At 62.3% G+C, this 18,304-nt stretch overlaps 1 protein-coding gene and 1 long non-coding RNA gene across 3 annotated transcripts; both read right to left on the bottom strand.

Annotated features, from left to right (window-relative positions):
* Positions 1 to 3,816: 3,816 nt before the first annotated feature.
* LOC114071266 lies at positions 3,817 to 5,994 on the bottom strand. Of its 2 annotated transcripts, none has more exons than XR_003574015.1 (3): positions 5,885 to 5,994; positions 4,908 to 5,054; positions 3,817 to 4,721 (listed from the first exon to the last, which is right to left on the bottom strand). It is a non-coding gene; the product is annotated as an uncharacterized LOC114071266 (long non-coding RNA). The 2 variants fall into 2 exon arrangements; XR_003574016.1 differs by having other exon boundaries at positions 3,817 to 4,716.
* Positions 5,995 to 8,995: 3,001 nt separating this feature from the next.
* On the bottom strand, positions 8,996 to 18,068 carry VPS45 (vacuolar protein sorting 45 homolog). Its single transcript, XM_027909046.1, has 15 exons — positions 17,825 to 18,068; positions 17,590 to 17,724; positions 17,150 to 17,210; positions 16,508 to 16,587; positions 16,173 to 16,241; positions 15,770 to 15,907; positions 15,340 to 15,450; positions 14,952 to 15,086; positions 14,664 to 14,777; positions 14,257 to 14,424; positions 12,986 to 13,144; positions 12,228 to 12,335; positions 11,993 to 12,114; positions 11,199 to 11,330; positions 8,996 to 9,119 (listed from the first exon to the last, which is right to left on the bottom strand). Exons 1-15 carry the CDS (start codon positions 17,915 to 17,917, stop codon positions 9,032 to 9,034), a joined length of 1,713 nt encoding a protein of 570 aa, XP_027764847.1. The 5' UTR covers positions 17,918 to 18,068; the 3' UTR covers positions 8,996 to 9,031.
* Positions 18,069 to 18,304: the final 236 nt, after the last annotated feature.

Genomic DNA, 18,304 nt, shown 5'->3' with positions numbered 1-18,304 from the left:
CAGGCTCAAATCCACATCCATCTGCTTAATCCGACTCCAGCCGGTCATTCCAGGCTGGATCGGCCACGGAGGGCGTGGGACTCAGGTGCCAGGAAGGCAGATGGTGGTGAGGTCTGAGCCCTCAGATTTCCTGAAAGGACTCCACCTCATTCCACACATTTCCTCCCCAGTTTTGGGAAGCACTGAAGGAACTTCCCATGACTTTTCCACAGAATTTTGTCAGAGAGGGTGACTAAACCAGCTCCCTAACCAGGGACAAAGTGACCATCTGGCCCTGCCTCATGACTGCAGTTCCCCTCTGTCCCTCTCCTTCTGCTCCAGGGTGTGTCCCCAGCATCCATGGGACACTGGCACTGCCATTCCTGGTGCCCCAGAGCTGGTTCTGCCCTGACACAGATCACTCTGGCTGCGCGTCCTCCCCGTGCGCTGTAATCGGCTTTGACCTCTTCCCGCTGCCGCCCCACAAAATCCACCTCTTTCCAAGAACCCCTGCTGAATCCAGCCCGACTCATCTGCAGTGGGAGAGGCCAATCCCCTCCAGGCCCCCCAGCTGTGCCCCCGTCAGCCCCCCCTCCAGATGTTGGCCCATGTAGGTCACTGGGGCTTCCCCAGCCCTCCCCTCCCTCCTCGGGCTGCTCCTGGAGCTGGGATTTACCATCCTGCCCCCAGGAGCACCCCGGGGAGCCTGCAGGTGTCCTTGGCTCCAACACCCTGCAGCAGGTGCTGCCCTGGCTGGCTGCTGGCTTAGCTGTCACCTTCTCCCTGCTCCAGGCAGACAAAACAGCTTTGCCCTGAGGTCCTGCCTGGCTCCTGCCCGTGACCAGCTGAGGGAAGGGAAACTGAGGCACGGAGAAGGAAGCTGAAGCGTCCCCCAGCCCTGCAGCAGGGGACACCAGGTCCTGCAGCCAGGAGACCACCCAACCCTGCACCCCCCCGGCACAGCTGCTGGGGCTGGCACTGCTGACACTGCTGGGATCCGAGGAGAGGAGCTGCATTCCTCGCACTCCTCGCACTCCTCACACTCCTCACACTCCCCAAACTCCTTCCCCTGCAGCTGCTGCCCGCCCGGGCTGCCCCCAGGGACCCCCAGCACTCCTGTCCCTGGGGGTCTGCGGGCACAGAGGGGAAGGGCAGGGGCTCAGTCACTCCAGCCTGGGATTTTTGGTGGAGGTTTGCCTGAGCAGCTCCCTGATGGGACACGGAGAAATGTGGAAGGTGCAGGAAATCACAAGACACGCGGTGTAACGAACCCACGGGACACCCAGGGGGTCACAGCAGGGCTCAGGGCGTAACCAGAACCCTCCAGACTCTCAGTGGGGCCAAACACCCAAACAGGAGCAGTTTCGGGCCCCACGAGTTCCCCTCTCGGGCTGCCACCAAAGTTTCGCTTCCTCCAGCTGAGCAGCCCTGGAACAGCTCTGGAACAGCCCTGGAACAGCTCTGGAGCAGCTCTGGAACACCTCTGGAACACCTCTGGAGCAGTTCTGGAACACCTCTGGAACACCTCTGGAGCAGCTCTGCCCTGGGAAGGGCCGGAGCTTCCTGCAGGCCTGGCTGAAGCCAGGCTGTCCCTGGCTCAGGGATGCACACACGTGTGTGCAGGGGACACAATTCCTCCCCAAATCCCACCACACCAGGCATGGCAGAGCTCACAGAGGGCAAACACCCCCTCGGTGCAGCCACAGGACCGAGCGTGCCAAAACACCCCCTGCCAGCAGCACGAGCCGAGCTGGAACCGGGAGCGGCGAGGAGCAAACAGCTCCTCGAGTGCTCTCGTGCTAATTGAGCCAATGCCTCTGGTAGCAAACAAGGGGAGGCTCAAGAGAAGCGTTTCCTCACCCCCCTCCTCGTCACCCAGGGCCCTCTGGCAGCCCCGGCTTCCTGCGAGGAAGCGCCGAGCCCGGCCGTGCTCCCGGCGCGGGCAGCGCCCAAACCGGGCCAGAAACAGCCCGAAGCAATTCCCAGAAATGTGCTGGGATGGGGGGGGAGGGAGCAGCATGAGGAGAGGGAGGGGAGGGAACGCCAAAGTGGGCTCAGAAGGTGGTGCTGGGCTGGGTTTGGCCGGTGACCGAAGGTCCCGGAGTTCGGCTGCCCAGGGGGAGCCTCAGCTCCTGGTTCAGGAGGTGTCAGCCGAGTCCCACGGCTTCAGAAGGGCAGAACTAAACATCCCCTTGGCATCTTCCAGCGGCTGGGCTGAAAAACTCCATTTCCTCTCCTTGCAGGGCTGGCTGTGCCGGGGAGAAGCCCAAGATCCCATCCCACACCTCAGCCCCTGCTCAGCTCCCAGGAGTTCCCCTCCGCGCTCTCTGCGTGCGGCGTCACCACCTGCCCCGAGTCGACATCCTTCCTGAGGGATCCCGGCACGGGACAGGCAATTCCCCATCCCCTGTGCCTTGGGGAGATGGCACTCACTGCCCTGCTTCCCAGATGGAGAAATGCAGGCAAAAGTAAATAAGTGTCTGGTTTGAATTCATTCAGGGAGTGCGTGGCAGAGCCGAGGAGCTTCCAGGCGCCCTGGGATTTAACCCTGGCAGGGCTGAGGAGCATCCAGGAGCCCTGGAATTTAATCCCTTCTGCTCTGAGCTGGGGGGGGAGGGTTGGGAATGCAGCTTCACCTGCAGAAACACCTGCCAGTGCTCTGGAGCAGCCGCTGAGCGTGAGGGGAGCTGACAGGGAACACCAGGGCTGCTCCGAGAGCGAACCCGTGAGCTGCATCCACCAGATCCACATCACTCCAGTGGTTGTGATGGAGCAGAATCATTTATAACACGGGAGGGCTTTGATCTGTGGCAGAAACAGGCAGCTGAGCCTCCTCACCCAGCACAGCAGACTGGGGTGAGATTCAGACTGGGGGGAGACTCAGACTGGGGGGAGAGACTCAGCCTGTCCTGGGGCCACTTCCACCCAATTTCCCGTTCATTATCCAGGGGGTGGGCAGAGGAGGGCCAGGATTTGCCAGGGAATGAGTGATGATTCTCTGGCCAGCATGTTCTGAGACCCTGGGAGTGGGAAGTCTCGGCAGCACCCCGGGCACACCCAAACCCCGGGAACCCCTCCACGGAGACCCCCGGCACGCCAGACCCCCCGACACCGGCGCGTCCCCCTGCACCGCAGGCACACCCACAGCCAGCTGTCACCTCTGGGACCAGCACGGAGCCACCTCAGTGCACAGCAGCACCAGATGTCAGCTCCGGCTCTGCCCCACCACAGATTCTTCCATATAAAGCCACGGCCGCGGCTGCTGCGCGTTATTTATGGCCCCTCACGCGCACGTGGAGCCGCCTCGGGCCCAGGCGGGAGCTCTGCCCCGTAAGAAACACAAACACGGGGGCTTCTTGTTCAGAACAGGCCCCCTGTGGCCCCTCCAGCCTCGTCCCTCTCCGGGGCTCCCAACACACCTGGAGTGGAGCTGGAGCGACCTGGCTGTCCTCAGGAGGGACAGACAATCTTCTCCCTGCACCTCCTCCCTGGGTTGATCCCTGTTCGAGCACCTTTTCCCTTGGCTAGTCCAGCCTATTCCCAGTCCCATCCCAGCAGCCTGACTGTGTTGGTCTCCATTACTGCCGGGGAATTTGGGAGAGCCACAAACCACGGGGGATTTGTGCCACTGGCTCTGTGCCTCCCACATCCATCCAACTTTCCTGAGCCATAAATGCATCCATAGATCCGCCACGGGCTTCGTGCCTGGCTGCCACCAGCGCTGTCCACAGCCCTAACCCTTCTCTCATCACCTCTGCTCACCTGAGCGTTCCCAAGGCACCAACACCCCCCCTGCCCCCAGACAACCTCCATTCCCTGGTCCTGTGTCTCTCTGGAATTCCAGCACACAGCTCAGCTCCACCTGGGCACTCAGTCCACTTCTTAGACCATTTCTGTGCTCCAACAACCCTTGATGCCTCCGCGTGTGCCGTGCCCACGACTCCACCAGCCCTAAACCAAGTGGCCCCTGCCACTCTCCAGATCCTGAGCTGGGCCAGGCAGCCCTGCATCCAGCAGGGAATGTCCCCCCCTGAGGGGAACCCAGCCAGACTGGGGTGTTACCCCGAATTCCCTGACCTGGAGCAGCCCCTGTGCCTGCTGTGGGCACCGGTGCAGCTCCGGGGTGTCAGAGGGGACCCGAGGGAGGAGGGCCCTGGGTGGGGAGTTCTCCCCGATGGATTTGGAGGGCCCTGGGTGGGGAGTTCTCCCTGATGGATTTGGAGGGCCCTGGGTGGGGAGTTCTCCCCGATGGATTTGGAGGGCCCTGGATGGGGAGTTCTCCCCGATGGATTTATGGAGACAAAAAGAGCGGGGCGGGCCGTGCAAGGACAGCCGGGTGTGTCGGCTCAGCCCGGCAGTCACATCCGATTACCTCTGGTGTCAACATCACCTTAAACCCCAAACCCCGGCCAGGAGACGGAGGAGGGGGAGCGGAGGGGGCACGTTGTGCAACACGGTGTGGTGGAACCCGGGGGGGAAAAATCTCCCCGTTGTCCTCTCGGCGCCGGGGAAAAATAGCAGAGATCGACCCGTAAATGGCTCGATTCCAGCCGGGAGAGCGGAGTTATTTCCAAATGGGCGGCGAGCAGCTGGGAACGAGGCACTGCCGGGCTCGGCGAGGGAGGACAGGCACAGAAGGCATTGCTGTCGCCGCGGCAGGAAGAGGGCTGAGGGGCTTAACTCTCGCTAAGTGAATCCTTTCGTGCCTCCAGGCTGGGAAAATGTCTCCCAGCAGAGCTCGGCTGGGAGAGTTCGCTGCCGGAGCCCATCCTGACCCGGCCGGGTCCTGCCCGGGCACAAGAGAAGCCCCCGAGGAAGCTCCTGGGCCCGGCTGGCGCTGGAGGGGCGCTGGGAAGGGCCGGGGCTGCTCCTTTTCATATGCAAAGGAAGGAAGGGGGGATGGGAAAGGAAACTGAAACCGATCCTACCTCCTTCTCCGAGATGTAAAGCTGATCTCCCTTCAGAACCACATAACGGTTTTTCCAGATCTCCCTAAAAATGCCTTTCCCGCAAAATTTCCGCACCCAGCCGACCTTCTCCGGCTGCGCAGGTTGCTGGTTTCCATCCTGGTGCCCCTAACACAAAGGGAAAGGGGGGAAAAAATGGGGGAAAACGGGATTATTCTTGGTTCTACACTCCTCTTCTGCCCCCCTCCCTCTTTGCCCAACTTTCGCCTCCCCCTCCCTCCGGCCCCTCTCTCCGCCGACTCCGGGCCCCGAGTCCTTCCCCGGGGTCACTGCCCGGGGATTTTTGTGCCGCAGACGCGAAGCGGCACCGGCAGCACCGGGAGGAGGCTGCGAGGAGCGGGCAGGGTTCCCTCCGCGGTTATATAAGACAGGCCGGTGTCTCCATCGCCTCATCCAGCGGGCATTTATTTACCCATGGAAAGGGGATCAGGGCAGGGGGGTTGGGCGGAATTTAAACCGGCTGGATTTATTTTTTTTTCTTTTTTTTTTTTTTTCCTGCGGTGAAAATCGCATTTTTGAGCTTTTCACGAGCGATTCATCCGAGGGGTGAAATCTGCGGGTGGTTCATATGCGGGATTTGCCCGTGAGGCAGCGAGGGGATGGCTGGGTGCAGCACACACGGCACAGAGCGGCGGGGTGATGGTGCCTCTGGATTTTATGGTTTCCTTGTGTTCCAAGATGAGAACTGCCTGCCTACATCCCCCACTGCGGGATGCGGGAGAGGCGCTGGGCAGGGGCAGGAGCCGGCCCGGCCGCGGGGTCGGGGTCTCTCTGGGTCTGCCTGGGGGTCCGTGCGTTTTTTTGCGGGGGGAGAGGGGAGCCCAAGAGAACACCTGGCACTGGAGAGACACCCCCACACACACACACACCCCTCCCCAAAACATCCGGGAGCCTCCCTCACCCCGCCGTGCCCCGGGAGAAGAACGGATTCCACTCACCCTTTTCGCAGAATTATTTTTTTTCATCGTTCCTTGGTGCGCTGGGAGGAGGTCGGGTTGTTTTTTTTTTTTTTTGGGGGGGAAAGGAGGGGGCGAGGGGGGGAGGGGGGCTCCCGCGGCCTCCTCGCGGGGCGGGGGGGGGGGGGGGGGGGGGGGGAGAGGGAACCCCCCCCCGTGCTCCTCCTGCGGCCGCGCTGCCTTCGCCCCGCGTGGCTCAGGGCCCCGTCCCGTCACACGGCGCTCTGAGCCATCGCCAGCCCCGCCGCGTCCCCCCCCGCCGCCACCATCCCGCAGCTCGGGGGGCTGCGCTGGGCTGCGCCGGGCTCCCGAGCTCCATCTATAGCCGCGCGCCCGTGACGTCGGGGTTCACGGCACAGGGCGAATCGCAGCCCACGAGGGTGGTTTTTTTTTTTTTTTTTCCTCCTTCTTCTTCTTCTTCTTTGTCTCTCCGGCTCGCCGCGGGGACGGAGCAGCCGAGGGGGCAGCGAAACCCCCGGCCGGGTGTCCCCCGAGGCGTCCCCCGGAGGTGTCGCGGGTCACCGGGAAACTTCCTGGGAGAGGAGGGGTGGGGAAAGCGGCCGGGTGGCACTGGGAGGGTTTTCTGCCCGAAAGGGGTTCAGAAGTGCAGACAAATCCCCCCGGAGAGAGGAGAGGGGGGATTCCTTGGGAAGGGGATGGAGGGAAGGGGTCACTTCCAGCACGGAGGGTCTGACAGCCAGGACTGGGTGGGATTCCAAAAGTGAGGAGACACTCAGCTTCCTAAAAAATACCCCTTGTGGGGCTTATTTTGTCTGTCTCCTGCATGTCCTACAATGTCTTGAGTGTGGGACTAAGGCCAGGGGTGGGATTCGCGGATCAGAGTTGGGTGAGAAAGAAGGAAAAGCAGAGAAAGGAGAAAATAGATTGACCCATCACTGATCAGTGGGTCGACTTTACAATGACCCTGGCCATCCCATCCCAGCTTTACAGTCCATCCCACCAGTGGACAACACCCCCCAGCCCAGTTTCAAGGTGCAGCTTCACCCCAGCACTCTGGGGATGTCCTGGCCATGCACTTGGATTACTGAGCATTTCCAGAGCTTTTGTGAGTGTTGGCATCCCCCTGGCATTCCCACGTGCTCCCTGTTTGTGTGGTGAGCTGTGGCATGCACTGGACACCTGGGAACACCTGGGACAGGGACACAAGTCACTGCCTGCACCTAATCCAGGGGTTGCCTTTGCCCCCCCTGAGCTCTGTGGGTCCCAGGCCTGGGATTTGCCATCTCTGTGCCTCAGTTTCCCCTTTTAACCGCCGTGGGCAGAGCTGGGTCCAGGCAGGGCCGATGGCAGAGGGACAGATGAGCTGCCCAGGGCCCTCAGTGCAGTCTGCTGGGGCACCACGGGGGACCTGCCAGTTTATTTACTGACATTTTGCCTCCCGACCGGCCTCGTCCTTCCTCACGTCCTGTTTTCGGGGCCAGGGCCCGCCGAGCGCCGGCGCATGGCCAGTGCCAGATGGCACCGTGCTGGTGGCAGCAGGACAGCTCCGTCCTGCCCTTCGGATCCAGCGCCCACTCCCTTCCCAAACCCCCTCCAGTGCCAGGGAAGTGGCCCTGGGAACGCACCAGCACACCCCCCCTGCCCTGGGAGCCGCGATCCGGCCCCGCTCGGGACCCTCGGGCTGTCCTGGCACGGTTTGTGAAGGATGTGAGCACTGATTCAGAGCTGGGAACATCAACAGAGATGGGGGGGAACCCGGCTCCCAGTCCCATACTGGGAACAGGGGGTCGTGCTCCCGGCCCTGGACGCTGCTCCCGCTGGGATGGGGTGAGGGGTGTCCTTGTCCCTGTCCCTGTCATTGTCCCCATCCCTGTCCCCATCCCCATCCCCATCCCGTGGGCAGCACAAAAAGCCCCTCCAAGGTGTGTTTGTGTCTCTCCCACACCCCCCTCACCCCCCCTGGCCCCGGTGCTGCAGCTGCTCCCTGCGCTGATCCATTTAAACAGCCAAAATCTCACCTTGCTGCAGAGCAGATCGGCAAACTCTCGGTTTATTTACGTCTTTAACACCCCCCACACAGCATTTTGCCTCTGGATATCAAGTGTGAAGCTGCTGCCTGGAAGATGAGCCGGGTTTAATTAGGGCACGCGCTTTTCCGAGTGTCTGACGATGATTGCAGCGTTGTTGTCTGGGAGAGGGGCTGCTGCAGGAGGGATTTGTCCCTCTGGAGAGGAGGGGGCAGGCTCCTCTGAGGACTGAGCTCCCCTCTGTCACAGCTGTCCTTGGGGACTCTTTTCTCTGGGGCTTCACATTCCCCACCACCCCCTGTGACCCAGGGACAGCCAGTCTGGGTAACAGGACCAGCTCCTGTGGCCCCTGCAGCTGATCTGGGTCATCATCAGGTTTGGACATTGAGTTTTTGTGGGGTTTTTCCTTAAATGAAATCCCTCATCATGTTCCCACTGCCACATTTCCCCTTCCTGCCCAACTTTCCTCCCAGAGGTCCAGGAGCACGGAATGGTTTGGGCTGGAAGGACCTTAAAGACCCCCTCCCCCCAGCCCAGGCTTTGTTTCTCCCCAACAGGAGCTGCCCAGGACCCCTGGGGCCAGGCCCCCTCCCCCCTGAAGGGCTTTGCTCTCTCCCACATCAGCAGGACTTAAGTCTCGATGCCAAGATAATTCCCAGAGATTTAGGAGCTCATTTCATTTGATCTGGCTTGTTAATTCCCAATCAAGTGCTGATTAGAGGCCACGGGGCAGAGCTGGAAACGCACCCGCAGGTTCCTCAGCGGGACCTTGGGGTGGTCCTTGAGGGGGGATCAGAAGCTCCTGAGAAGGCTCAGGCTGTGACTGCACCTCGTGGCATCGGGAAAGGGAAACTGGGGGGATCATCTGACAGAGAGATTGGGCCAAAACGGGGGATTTAATAGGATTTCAACATATACAGACAAGGGAGCAGAGCAAAGGGCTCCTGAGCCCGCCAGCTGCACCCCCAGGGCTGCTCCCCTTCCCCTCAGGGCACTCATCCCGTGTGTCCCCGTGAAGAGGCGGGAGCTGCAGGGATTCAGGAGCTTCCCCAGGCTCCCCTCAGGTGACAGCCCCAGCTCCAGAGGGGGAAGCTCCAGCTCCAGCTCGGGATGGGCAGGGAGGGATCCGTTCCTCCGGGATTCACCGTCGGCTGCTGGACCTGGGCGGGCCCTGGGAGCTCTCGGGGCCCCGGCCACGGAACCCGGCGGCCGTCACCTCCTCCAGGAAGCTGCAGGAAAGGCTCTGCTTAGTGGGACAAGGGCCCACTGCCCCCCACCCCCCTCGAGCCTTTGGACCCCACCAGGACCTGCTCCTCAGCCCCAGAGCTGGCACAGCCCCAGCAACACCGGGATGGGGGCACCGAGGCACAGAACCAGGGACTGCTTTAGGCTGGAAAAGCCCTCTGAGCCCCTCGGGTTCAGCTGCCAACCCCACCCTGAGGGGCCACCGCTGAGCTGTGTCCCCACGTGCCACATCCACAGGGCTGGGGACTCCACCACTGCCCCGGACAGCCCTTTCATGACGGAATTTTTACCCCATATCCAACCTAAACCTCTCCTGGTGCAACCTGGGGCCGTTCCCTCTGGTCCTGTCACTTCTCCACACGCAGCGACAGTGGCAAAGGGGCGGCCTGCCCACGACACTGCGACCCAACAACAGGTCACCCCTGCCTGACCCGCTCCTGGGGCTGTCCTGGGATAGCTGAGGGCAGGAGACACTAATCCAAGGGTAAACAAGCAGCTCCCAAGGCCAGGAATGCTCCCAGCCGGGAAGATGCTGCCGGAGGATGGTTCCTCTGGCAGTGAGACACCACAGCCGTTCCCAGGCTGACTCATCCCCTCAATGTGCTGATCAGGTGATCTCAACAGCAGTGCTTAAAAAAAAAACAAACCCAAAAAGGATAAAGAAACACAAACTAGGGTATGCCACAAATCCCACAGAAGCGGGGTTTCCCTAAACTGGGTCTGGAGCAGGCTGTGGCTGCTGAGGGGTCTGAGAAATAACAAACCCCTAAAATCTCCAGCAAAGCCCCAGCTCTGAGCTCCATGGGCCGCAGCTGGGAGGGGCAGCCGGGTGTGGAGGGGCACAGACAGGACACTGTCCCCTGGCTCCACCTGGCTTTGTGTTCCAGCCCCGGCTCTCTCTCCTCCGCGTTATTTTTAGGCACTGGAGCCAGGCAGAACTGAGCTGTGGCGGGGAGTGACTCGCTGGTGTTTTTAGGGAACCTCTGGGTCCCACACCATCCAGAGCAGGTTGTGCACATGGCCAGAGACCCCTCAGGGTCCCCTCACAGGCCTCTCCCAGCACCTTCTGGGCCTGGAGTGTGCCGAGGCAAGAGCCAAAGTGCCCCCTGCCCCAGGGGGATGCACCACAGCACAAACCCCCCCGTGCCGGGGATTGTTCCCTGTGGATCCTGCAGGGCCAGGTGAGGGCCCAGCACAAGCACCTGCAGGCAACTCCCCAGGTGCTCCACCCGACCAGGGCCCAGAGATCCAACCCCCAGGAGGAACAAACCCAGCCCTGGCTCTGCTCCCACCCCTCGGAGCGAGGAGGGTCCCCGCGAGGCTCCGGTGCCGCCGTAACTGGGTAACTGGGTCAGGCTCCACATCCCGGGATTAGTCCCGGCAGGTTTGGGCTCAACCTGCCCGGGGATGAGTCAGCCCCCAGCGCCAGATGTTCCTCCTGCCCCCGGGCGTCCCTTTTTTAGCCGATTATTGATCCCTTGTAACCCCTTCTCCTCCGAACCCCGCGGAACTGCTTCGGGATCGCCGGGAGCGGGGCGGATCCCCGGGAGCAGAGCGGATTCTCCCTCCCCTGGGCCACCCCCCCGGGGCCCACAGATGTTGGTCCCGGTTCCAGAGGGGCTGTAGGAACAATGGAGCCCGGGATTAGGCTCTTACATGGCTGCTCGGCGCATTAACACCCAAATCCCCTTGTTTCTGGTGACATATCCGCCCTAATCCCGCAGGAATCAGGAAGGCTGTGGATTACAGGAGGGGTTGGGACACACTAAAATCTGGGTTCCTTCACATCAGACACCTCAGGGATGTGCTGAGATTTCCCTGATCCTCGGGCACTGTGCTGGAATCGTGGGGAACAGGGGGACAGGAGACATTTTTGTTGTCCTTCCACCCTCAGGGAAACCTTATCCAAGAAAAAAAAGGGACCATTTGGAGCTGGGCTGCTTCAGAACAGGCTCTCTGCCATCCTTCCCCGGAGCTCCCAGATGGATCCAGCCCTTCCACAGAGTGCCAGTTCTCCTGTAAACAGTTCAGGGGCTGTGGCCCTGCATGGGGATGGGCTGTACCTCTTGGTGTTGTGGATGGTGGTGCCGCCCAGGACGATGCGCACGCCGGGGTTGGAGCGGTTCAGGTTGTACACGGCCAGCGCCTCCTCGTAGGTGGCCCCTCCGATGAGGAACACGATGATATCCTGGGGCCTGGGATGAAGGCACAGATCAGGGAAGGCTTTGGGCAGGAGGGGCCTCAAAAGCTCTGGCCGTGTTCACCAGGTGGAAGCCCCGTCCAACCCGGCCTTGAGCGCTTCCTGGGATGGGGAATGCTGAGGAACGCCCAGCAAATACTGAGCCAGGGCCAGAGAAAAGCAGGGATAAACCCTGCCCTGGAGGCAGCGATCCCTGATCCTCACGGTGCCTCTCCCAGACCCCGAGTCACCCCCGGGATCTGCTGCGCCAGCCCTTAAATCCCACAAAACCTCATCTGCCCCGCAACTTTCACCCCTGGCCCCGAGAGCAGGCTCCAGCAGCTCAGATCCCTGCGGATCCACACCCCCATGTTTAATGCATGATTCAGGCTGCGCTGCAGCCGGGAAATCACAATCGATTCCGGAGTCAGGCGAGGACACGGCGCTGCCTCGGAGCTCCCGGGCTCGGGGTGAAGGGCACGGAGCAGCTCGTTTGGGGCTGATCATGAAACACTGGGATTTGTGCCTCAGTTCACCGGGGCAGCCGGTGTGTCCCAGTGCCAGGGGTGCCAGGGGTGTTTCCAGTGCTGTGGCAGCCGGTGTATCCCAGTGCCAGGGGTGTATCCCAGTGCCAGGGGTGTATCCCAGTGCAGGCTCTGCCCGACCAGCCCCACGTACCTGTCCCGGAGCGTGTTGGGGCCCAGGTAGGGATATTGGCTGTCCTTGAGCTTTCCTTTGATGAGCTGGTCCAGCGTTTCCTGCAGCAGGGGCTGGTGCTGCGTGTACACGTTCTCAATGCCCTGGGGGGGGAGAGGAGCTCTTTAGGGAACTGGGAGAGCGAGGAGGGAGGAGGAACCAGCAGAGGCACCGCCATCACCCGACAACCCAGCAGGTGTTACCCCCGACTCGGTACCTTCAGGCCTTTGAGGAACTGCTTGGTGATGGCCACGGCGTCCTTGGGGCCAAAGAGGTCGCTGCCCCGGACCCGCTTCCCTCCGTACTCCACCACGGCCGACACCAGCTGTGGGGGGAGAGGGCAGGAGCTGTCAGCCCAGGAACTCCTCCCTGGGCTCTGGGGCTCACGGAGCTCAGGGCACGGAGCCAGGGAGGTGATCCCAGTGGCACCGCACACAGGGGGTGAGGGGGTGGAGCAGCAGCACCCCCATGTCCCCCCCTGCCTGCCCCAACCCTCCTGCACGAGGAGAGGCCTCGTCTCTGTCGCCCGCGGCGGCGGCAGCAGCTCCTCCACGCGAGGTGACATCATCCTGCTCCTCCACCTCCTCCCCAGCTGCTCCTGGCGCTGCCGCCCGCTCCCTTCCCACCAGCTCCTCTCCATCCCCAGCCCTTCCCTGTGCAGGAGACGGGGAAAGGGGGAACAGGAGAAGGAGAGAGGAACCCATCCCAGGCCTGTGCACGTGCCACGCTCCCCTCCCAGCAGACTCCTGCCATCCCCACTTTATTCAGTCCTTCCCATCACCCCAGAACCAGCACAGCGTGGAAGGGCCCCTCTGGACATCACCCCATCCAACCCAACGTGGGAAAAACGGAGCCACTCATTTAAAAAATCCTTTTGAAGCCACACACCCCCACACAGCCCAGCTGGGCTCAGGGCTGACCCCCAGAGAGCAGCGACTCCCACCCCCAACCCCGTGCCCCCCCGGTCGGGGTTACCTTGCGGTACCTGTCGGTGCCGCCGCGGGCGCGCAGCTCCTCCAGCAGCGCCGCCAGGCCGTTGCTGGCGTGGCGCTCGTAGCGCAGCGCGTAGAGCATCACCAGCCGCGCCGCGTCCAGCTCCGCCACCCGCGGGCTCTGCAGCACCCGCCGCACGCTCTGCGGGGACACCGGCACGCCTCAGCGGGGGCCAGGGCCTGGGGGACTCTAATCACACTGGTGTCACTGCCTGAGGGACACAGAACTGGGCTGGGGTCACTGGGGTCACTGCCTGAGGGACATGGAATCAGACTGGCATCACTGGAGTGACTGGTTACAAAAACACAGGACAAAACCCCGGCCTGTAAGGAGGACCAACGGGAACTTCACCCTTCAGGTTCAGGAATCCACCTGTGAGGGGAGGGACGGAGCCCCAGGGAGGTTCCTGTGCTGGCAGTGCCAGGATCAGCGGGAAGCACGGAGAACAGAACAGCCATTGTCCACGGGAGGAGCTGGGATTCCAACCCTCTGTTCAGCTCCCAGGGCTCCTGCTCTGTGTCAGGGTTAATGAGAGCCCAGGGGAGGAATAACCCAAATGTCCTGCACTGGGGGGCCCCGAGGCCACCAGAGACCGAACAATCCTTGAAGTGACATCAGGGGAGAACAATTCCACCCTTATTCCAGGCTCTGGCTGTGGTTGCTCCTTGTCCCGTGGCCTTGCCCTTCTCGCTGCCACGGGGAGCTGCAGCAGGGACAGCCCGGGGCAGGGTGGCTGCAGGGACAAAGATCCCACTTCCATGGGTTGCCATTCATTTCCCAGCCGCTGCAAGTTTTCCAGCAGCCTCAGTTTGTTGGAAGTACAACAGGGCCCTTCAGGCACGGGGCTGGCAGGGAACTGAGGCAGCTTTTCTGCTCTAAAGAACTGCAGAAACACCGAGTTTGGGCAGACCAGGACCAAGGTGACCCCAGGAATCCCAGGATTCACCTGGAGGGGAGGGCTGAGCTGCCGGGGTCTCCGTCCAGCTCCCAGCATTGCCACATCCCCCCCTCCCCGAACCCAGAGCTGGTGATGTGACAGCACTGTCACAGAATGGAGGAACGCTGGGTGGTGGGAGGTAAGGACAGGATTTGCCAAGATGCTTCTCAAGCCAGTTATTAACGATGACTCATCCCCATCTGAGCCGAGCAGGGAGGAGCAGTTCCACACCGCGTCCCACCCCGCGGGACACACAACTCCCACCCCAGGGGAGCGACGGGCTCAAAGCCCCGGACCCAGGCCTGGGAGGGAGTACCTGCAGGGCACTGGAATGGTCACTCTGGCAGGCCAGCTCCTGCTCCACCTCCGACACCTCCAGCAGGTTCCGCTCGGCGACGAGCCGGGACAGCTCCCCCACCACCGTCACGTGCTTGGACACCGTCCCCGACATCTTCTTGAACTGAGGGTAGTTCTCCACAAAGGCCTGTCAGAGGGAGGGAACCAAGACAGTGGGTGCTTCCAGGGCAAGGCAGGAGACAGAGGGTGGGTGCAGCCGGCCACGAATCGCACAAATTCACAGCAGTCCAAGCCCTGCGTGCGGAGGATTGGGCATCTCGATCCCCAGGAGACTTCTGGGAGGGATGAACTTTTTATTTAGTCCTAAAATTGAGCCCCTGCTCCGAGCTGTGCCCTGGGACAAGCTGGGATGGGCTTTGTCCGTACCTTCATGTCGGCGATGGACTCCAGCTTCTGCTGCTCCTTCGGCTTCCTCCTCTGGAAATCCTCCATCAGGTTCTTGATGTTGGTGCCAATCTCGGCGAAGTTCAGGTACATGTTCTGCATGGACAGGAGGCACAGGGAAAGAGTCTTTAGGAGCTGGGAGAAGGCAGCCCCCTGCGCCCAAGGCACATTCCCCCAGACCCACAGCTCTGCACCTGGCTTTGGAATAAAACACGAACAGGATGTGACCCCCAGACCCAGCTGCTCGTGGAGAGCCTCCAGGACACCTACATTGGCGTAGAACTCGTCGTTCTCAGCTGACAGGACGACCTCCCGCAGGTCCTTGCTGATCCCCGGCACCCGGGACAGGTCGATGCGGTTGTTGTTGATCCCCAGCAGCTCGTGGACCATGGCCTGGTACGTCCACTGCCAGGGGACAGAGGGAGGCAGAGGGGTGACCTTGGTGAGGCACAGCACCGGGAAATCGATGGATTTCAGCTGAGCCCAACCCGCGCTGCTCCCGCTCCCCCCAGGACACGCGGACAAGCCCAGGTGCGTGCCCCCCAGACCAGCCAGGAGGTGACAACGGGAAATACACACCTCTGGCAGGTAACCAGACGGGCAGAGAGCACAGAGGGGTTTCACGCTCCCATCCCTGCCCCGGCCTGGCACAGCTCACCTGGTTCAGGAGCGGGGTGATGGCGTCGTCGGAGCGGTCCAGGATCAGGAGCAGGGGAGGCACCTCGGTGCGGCGGAAGTCGAACAGCTCGTACTCCTTGGTGATCACTTGCTGTGGAGAAAGGGGAGAAATCCCGCTGGGGGCACCCGGAAAACGCTCCCTCTCAGTGTGGCTCTGGGTACAGGGGGAAGGGAGGGTGAAATCCCAGCTGTGCTGCTGTGGCTGCACTGCCAGGGAGGAGCTGAGGGCCTGGAAATGCAGCTCTCCAGAGGCTGCTTTGGGAGCAGAGAGGGACGTGACCTGCCACTAGGCCATGAAGGAAATGATGGAATTCACAAGAATGGACTGGAAATGGGTCAAAACCCCAAAACTAGCCCAAAGTGAGTTCCCCTCCAAGGGAGGACGTGCTGTGGCCGGGGGCTCCCCTCACCTTCACGCACTCGGCCAAGCGCTTCGCCGGCTCCGAGGAGAGCTGGTACCGGATCATGGGGCACTTCTTCAGGGACAGCAGCAGAGCAGTGAGCCCCTGGGTTGTCCTGGCCAGCTGAGCTGGGTCCCAGCTGCGGCCCTGGAAGGAAAGGCTGCGCCTCATATGGATGCACCGGCCCCAAACTTCCTCCCACCCTCATTCCCAAATCCTGAATTCTCACAGGAAACCACGGCTGGGCTGGAGGAGCAGGAAACCCCAGGGCCCAGCCCAGGCTCCCTGGTGTTCCTCTCCTTGCCAAGGACCATTCCTTCCCCCTCATGGCCCCTCCAGCAGCCCCCCATCGCCCCAGTTTGTGGTGGGTACTGGTGTTACCCAATCCAAGGAGAACTCGACGTGTTCCTACCCGGCAGCAGCCCAGGATGTTGAGGGAGAAGACGTGAGGGTTCACAGCAATGTAGTCACCATAGAATTCCTGGTGGGGGAGCAGGACAGTGTCTGTCACCACCCAGAGCCGTGTTCCAGCACTGGCACCAAGAACAGCCCCAGCAGCAGCTCCAAGAGCCACGGGGTAGGGAAAAGTGGGACCATTTCTGTCTTCTACCTCTTAATCCCACCTTTGTGTCCATCCCTCCTCCCACCCAGGCCGGTTGGGAACAAGAGCCCCGCTGCTCCCCCAGTGTCTGTGAGCCTGGACCCTCCCTTTTGCTTTTGGATCTGCCTAAAACATCCAAACTTCACCTGGACTTCAGCCACGACCTCCTGCTCGTCGGCCTCGGCCAAGGCCTTCACGTCGCTCTTGCTGATGACGTTGCTGAAATCTGGGAGGAAACGGTGGAGGGATGGTTGGGAAACAAGCAGACCCCGTGGGACAGCACGGCTGGATCCCCTCCAGAGCGGGAGCAAATCCTCCAGAGACCCTCTGGCCCTGCCCCAGCAGGTGCTGGAATCCTGAGCCACCTGCCAGGGATGCTCGGAGCCCTTTCCCTGCCCCTCTCCCTGGTGCCCGGCCCTGCCGCGTCCCGCAGAGCCACGATGACATCTAGAGGCCACTTCACCCAGTTCCCAGAATCCCACCGGCAGATTCCAGGGCTGGAGGACTGGACTTCCACCCAAAACCAGCTGGAGTCGTGCTGCTTCATTCCCAAAACCACGGAACATGCCGTGGCACGAGCAGGACGCGTGGGAAGCACCTGCCTGATTACACCCAGCATGGGAAGGTGCTGTGTGATCCACAGTGGGATGTGGAGCCTGTGCCACCCACAGTGGGATGTGGAGCCTGTGCCACCCACAGTGGGATGTGGAGCCTGTGTCACCCACACTGGGAGCTGGAGCCTGACCCAGACTCTGGACCCCCAGCACCCCCGGATGGTTTGTACTCACAGATGAAGTAGACGCTGTACTTGGGCCTCCGCAGCTCCTGCACCAGGAGCTCCACGTTCTCCTGCGTGGAAACAGCAGCGAGGAGAGCAGAGTTGAGGAATGTGGAATCACGGAAGTGTTAAGGTTGGGAAAGCCTCTGAGATCCTGCAGTTTGGCAGCCCCACAGCACTGCCAAGGCCACCTGTGTCCCCAAGTGCCACATCCACACATTCTTTAGCACCTCCAGGGATGGGGGGGACTCCACCACTGCCCTGGGCAGCCTGTGCCAGGGCTGGACAGCCCTTTCCATGAAGGAATCTTCCCCAGTATCCGACCTAACCCTTACCCCCCTTTCCTCAGCACAATTCGAAGCCGTTTCCTCTTGTCCTGCTGCTCCCTGGGAGAAGACCCCGACCCCCCCTACCCCGGTGAGTGCGGGGACCCCCGGGCAGGGCCGGTACCTTGGTGGGCCGCACGAAGCAGATGGCCTTGAGGTGCTTCATGGGCTCCCTGTTGGGCGAGTCGAGGCGCTCGAAGAGGTAAACCTCTCGCTGCAGGATCTCGGACTGGGTGTACACCACGCTCACGGCGCCGGTCTGGGGGGGCACAGGGGGGGACACAGCGCCCGTCACCGCGACCCCGGGCCCGGCGCTCCGGGCCCCGCCGCCCCCACCGAGCTCCGGGCCCGCCGCTCACCGTCTCGCGGTCCATCAGCAGCACCTTCATGCCGGGGCCGCTGTCCTCGATCATCTTGGACACGTACTGCCGGACCGCCAGCACCGCGTTCATCTTGCCGGGGCCGCCCGGCTGCCCCCCGGGCCCGCTCCGCGACCCCCGGGCCCGCTTCGGCTCCCTTCGGCCCCGCCCGGCCCCGCTTCGGCTCCGCCCGGCCCCGCTTCGGCTCCGCCCGGCCCCGCTTCGGCCCCGCCCGGCCCCGCTTCGGCTCTTCCCGGCCCCGCTGCCTCCTGGGAGTTGTAGTCCGGCAGCGTGAGGGGTCTCCGCCCGCAGCCCCCACAGGCCCCGCAGCCCCCACAGGCCCCGCAGCCCCTCGGGGCGGTCCCGCAGCCCCGGCCCAGCTCTTTCGCCCGTCCCAGGGCCCGAGTGCACCCGGGCGGTGGAAATGGCCTGGGAAGGTGAAGCAGCGTGAGACTGAGCCCACCCAAACCCACCCCAAAT

Source organism: Empidonax traillii, unplaced genomic scaffold, assembly GCF_003031625.1.
Source record: "Empidonax traillii isolate 1590-97213 ecotype Southwest subspecies unplaced genomic scaffold, ASM303162v1 scaffold1932:size82158, whole genome shotgun sequence".
Classification (NCBI taxonomy): Eukaryota; Metazoa; Chordata; class Aves; order Passeriformes; family Tyrannidae; genus Empidonax; species Empidonax traillii.
The sequence above is the reverse complement of the archived record's forward strand: the minus strand, read 5'-3'. Positions and strand labels throughout refer to the sequence as shown.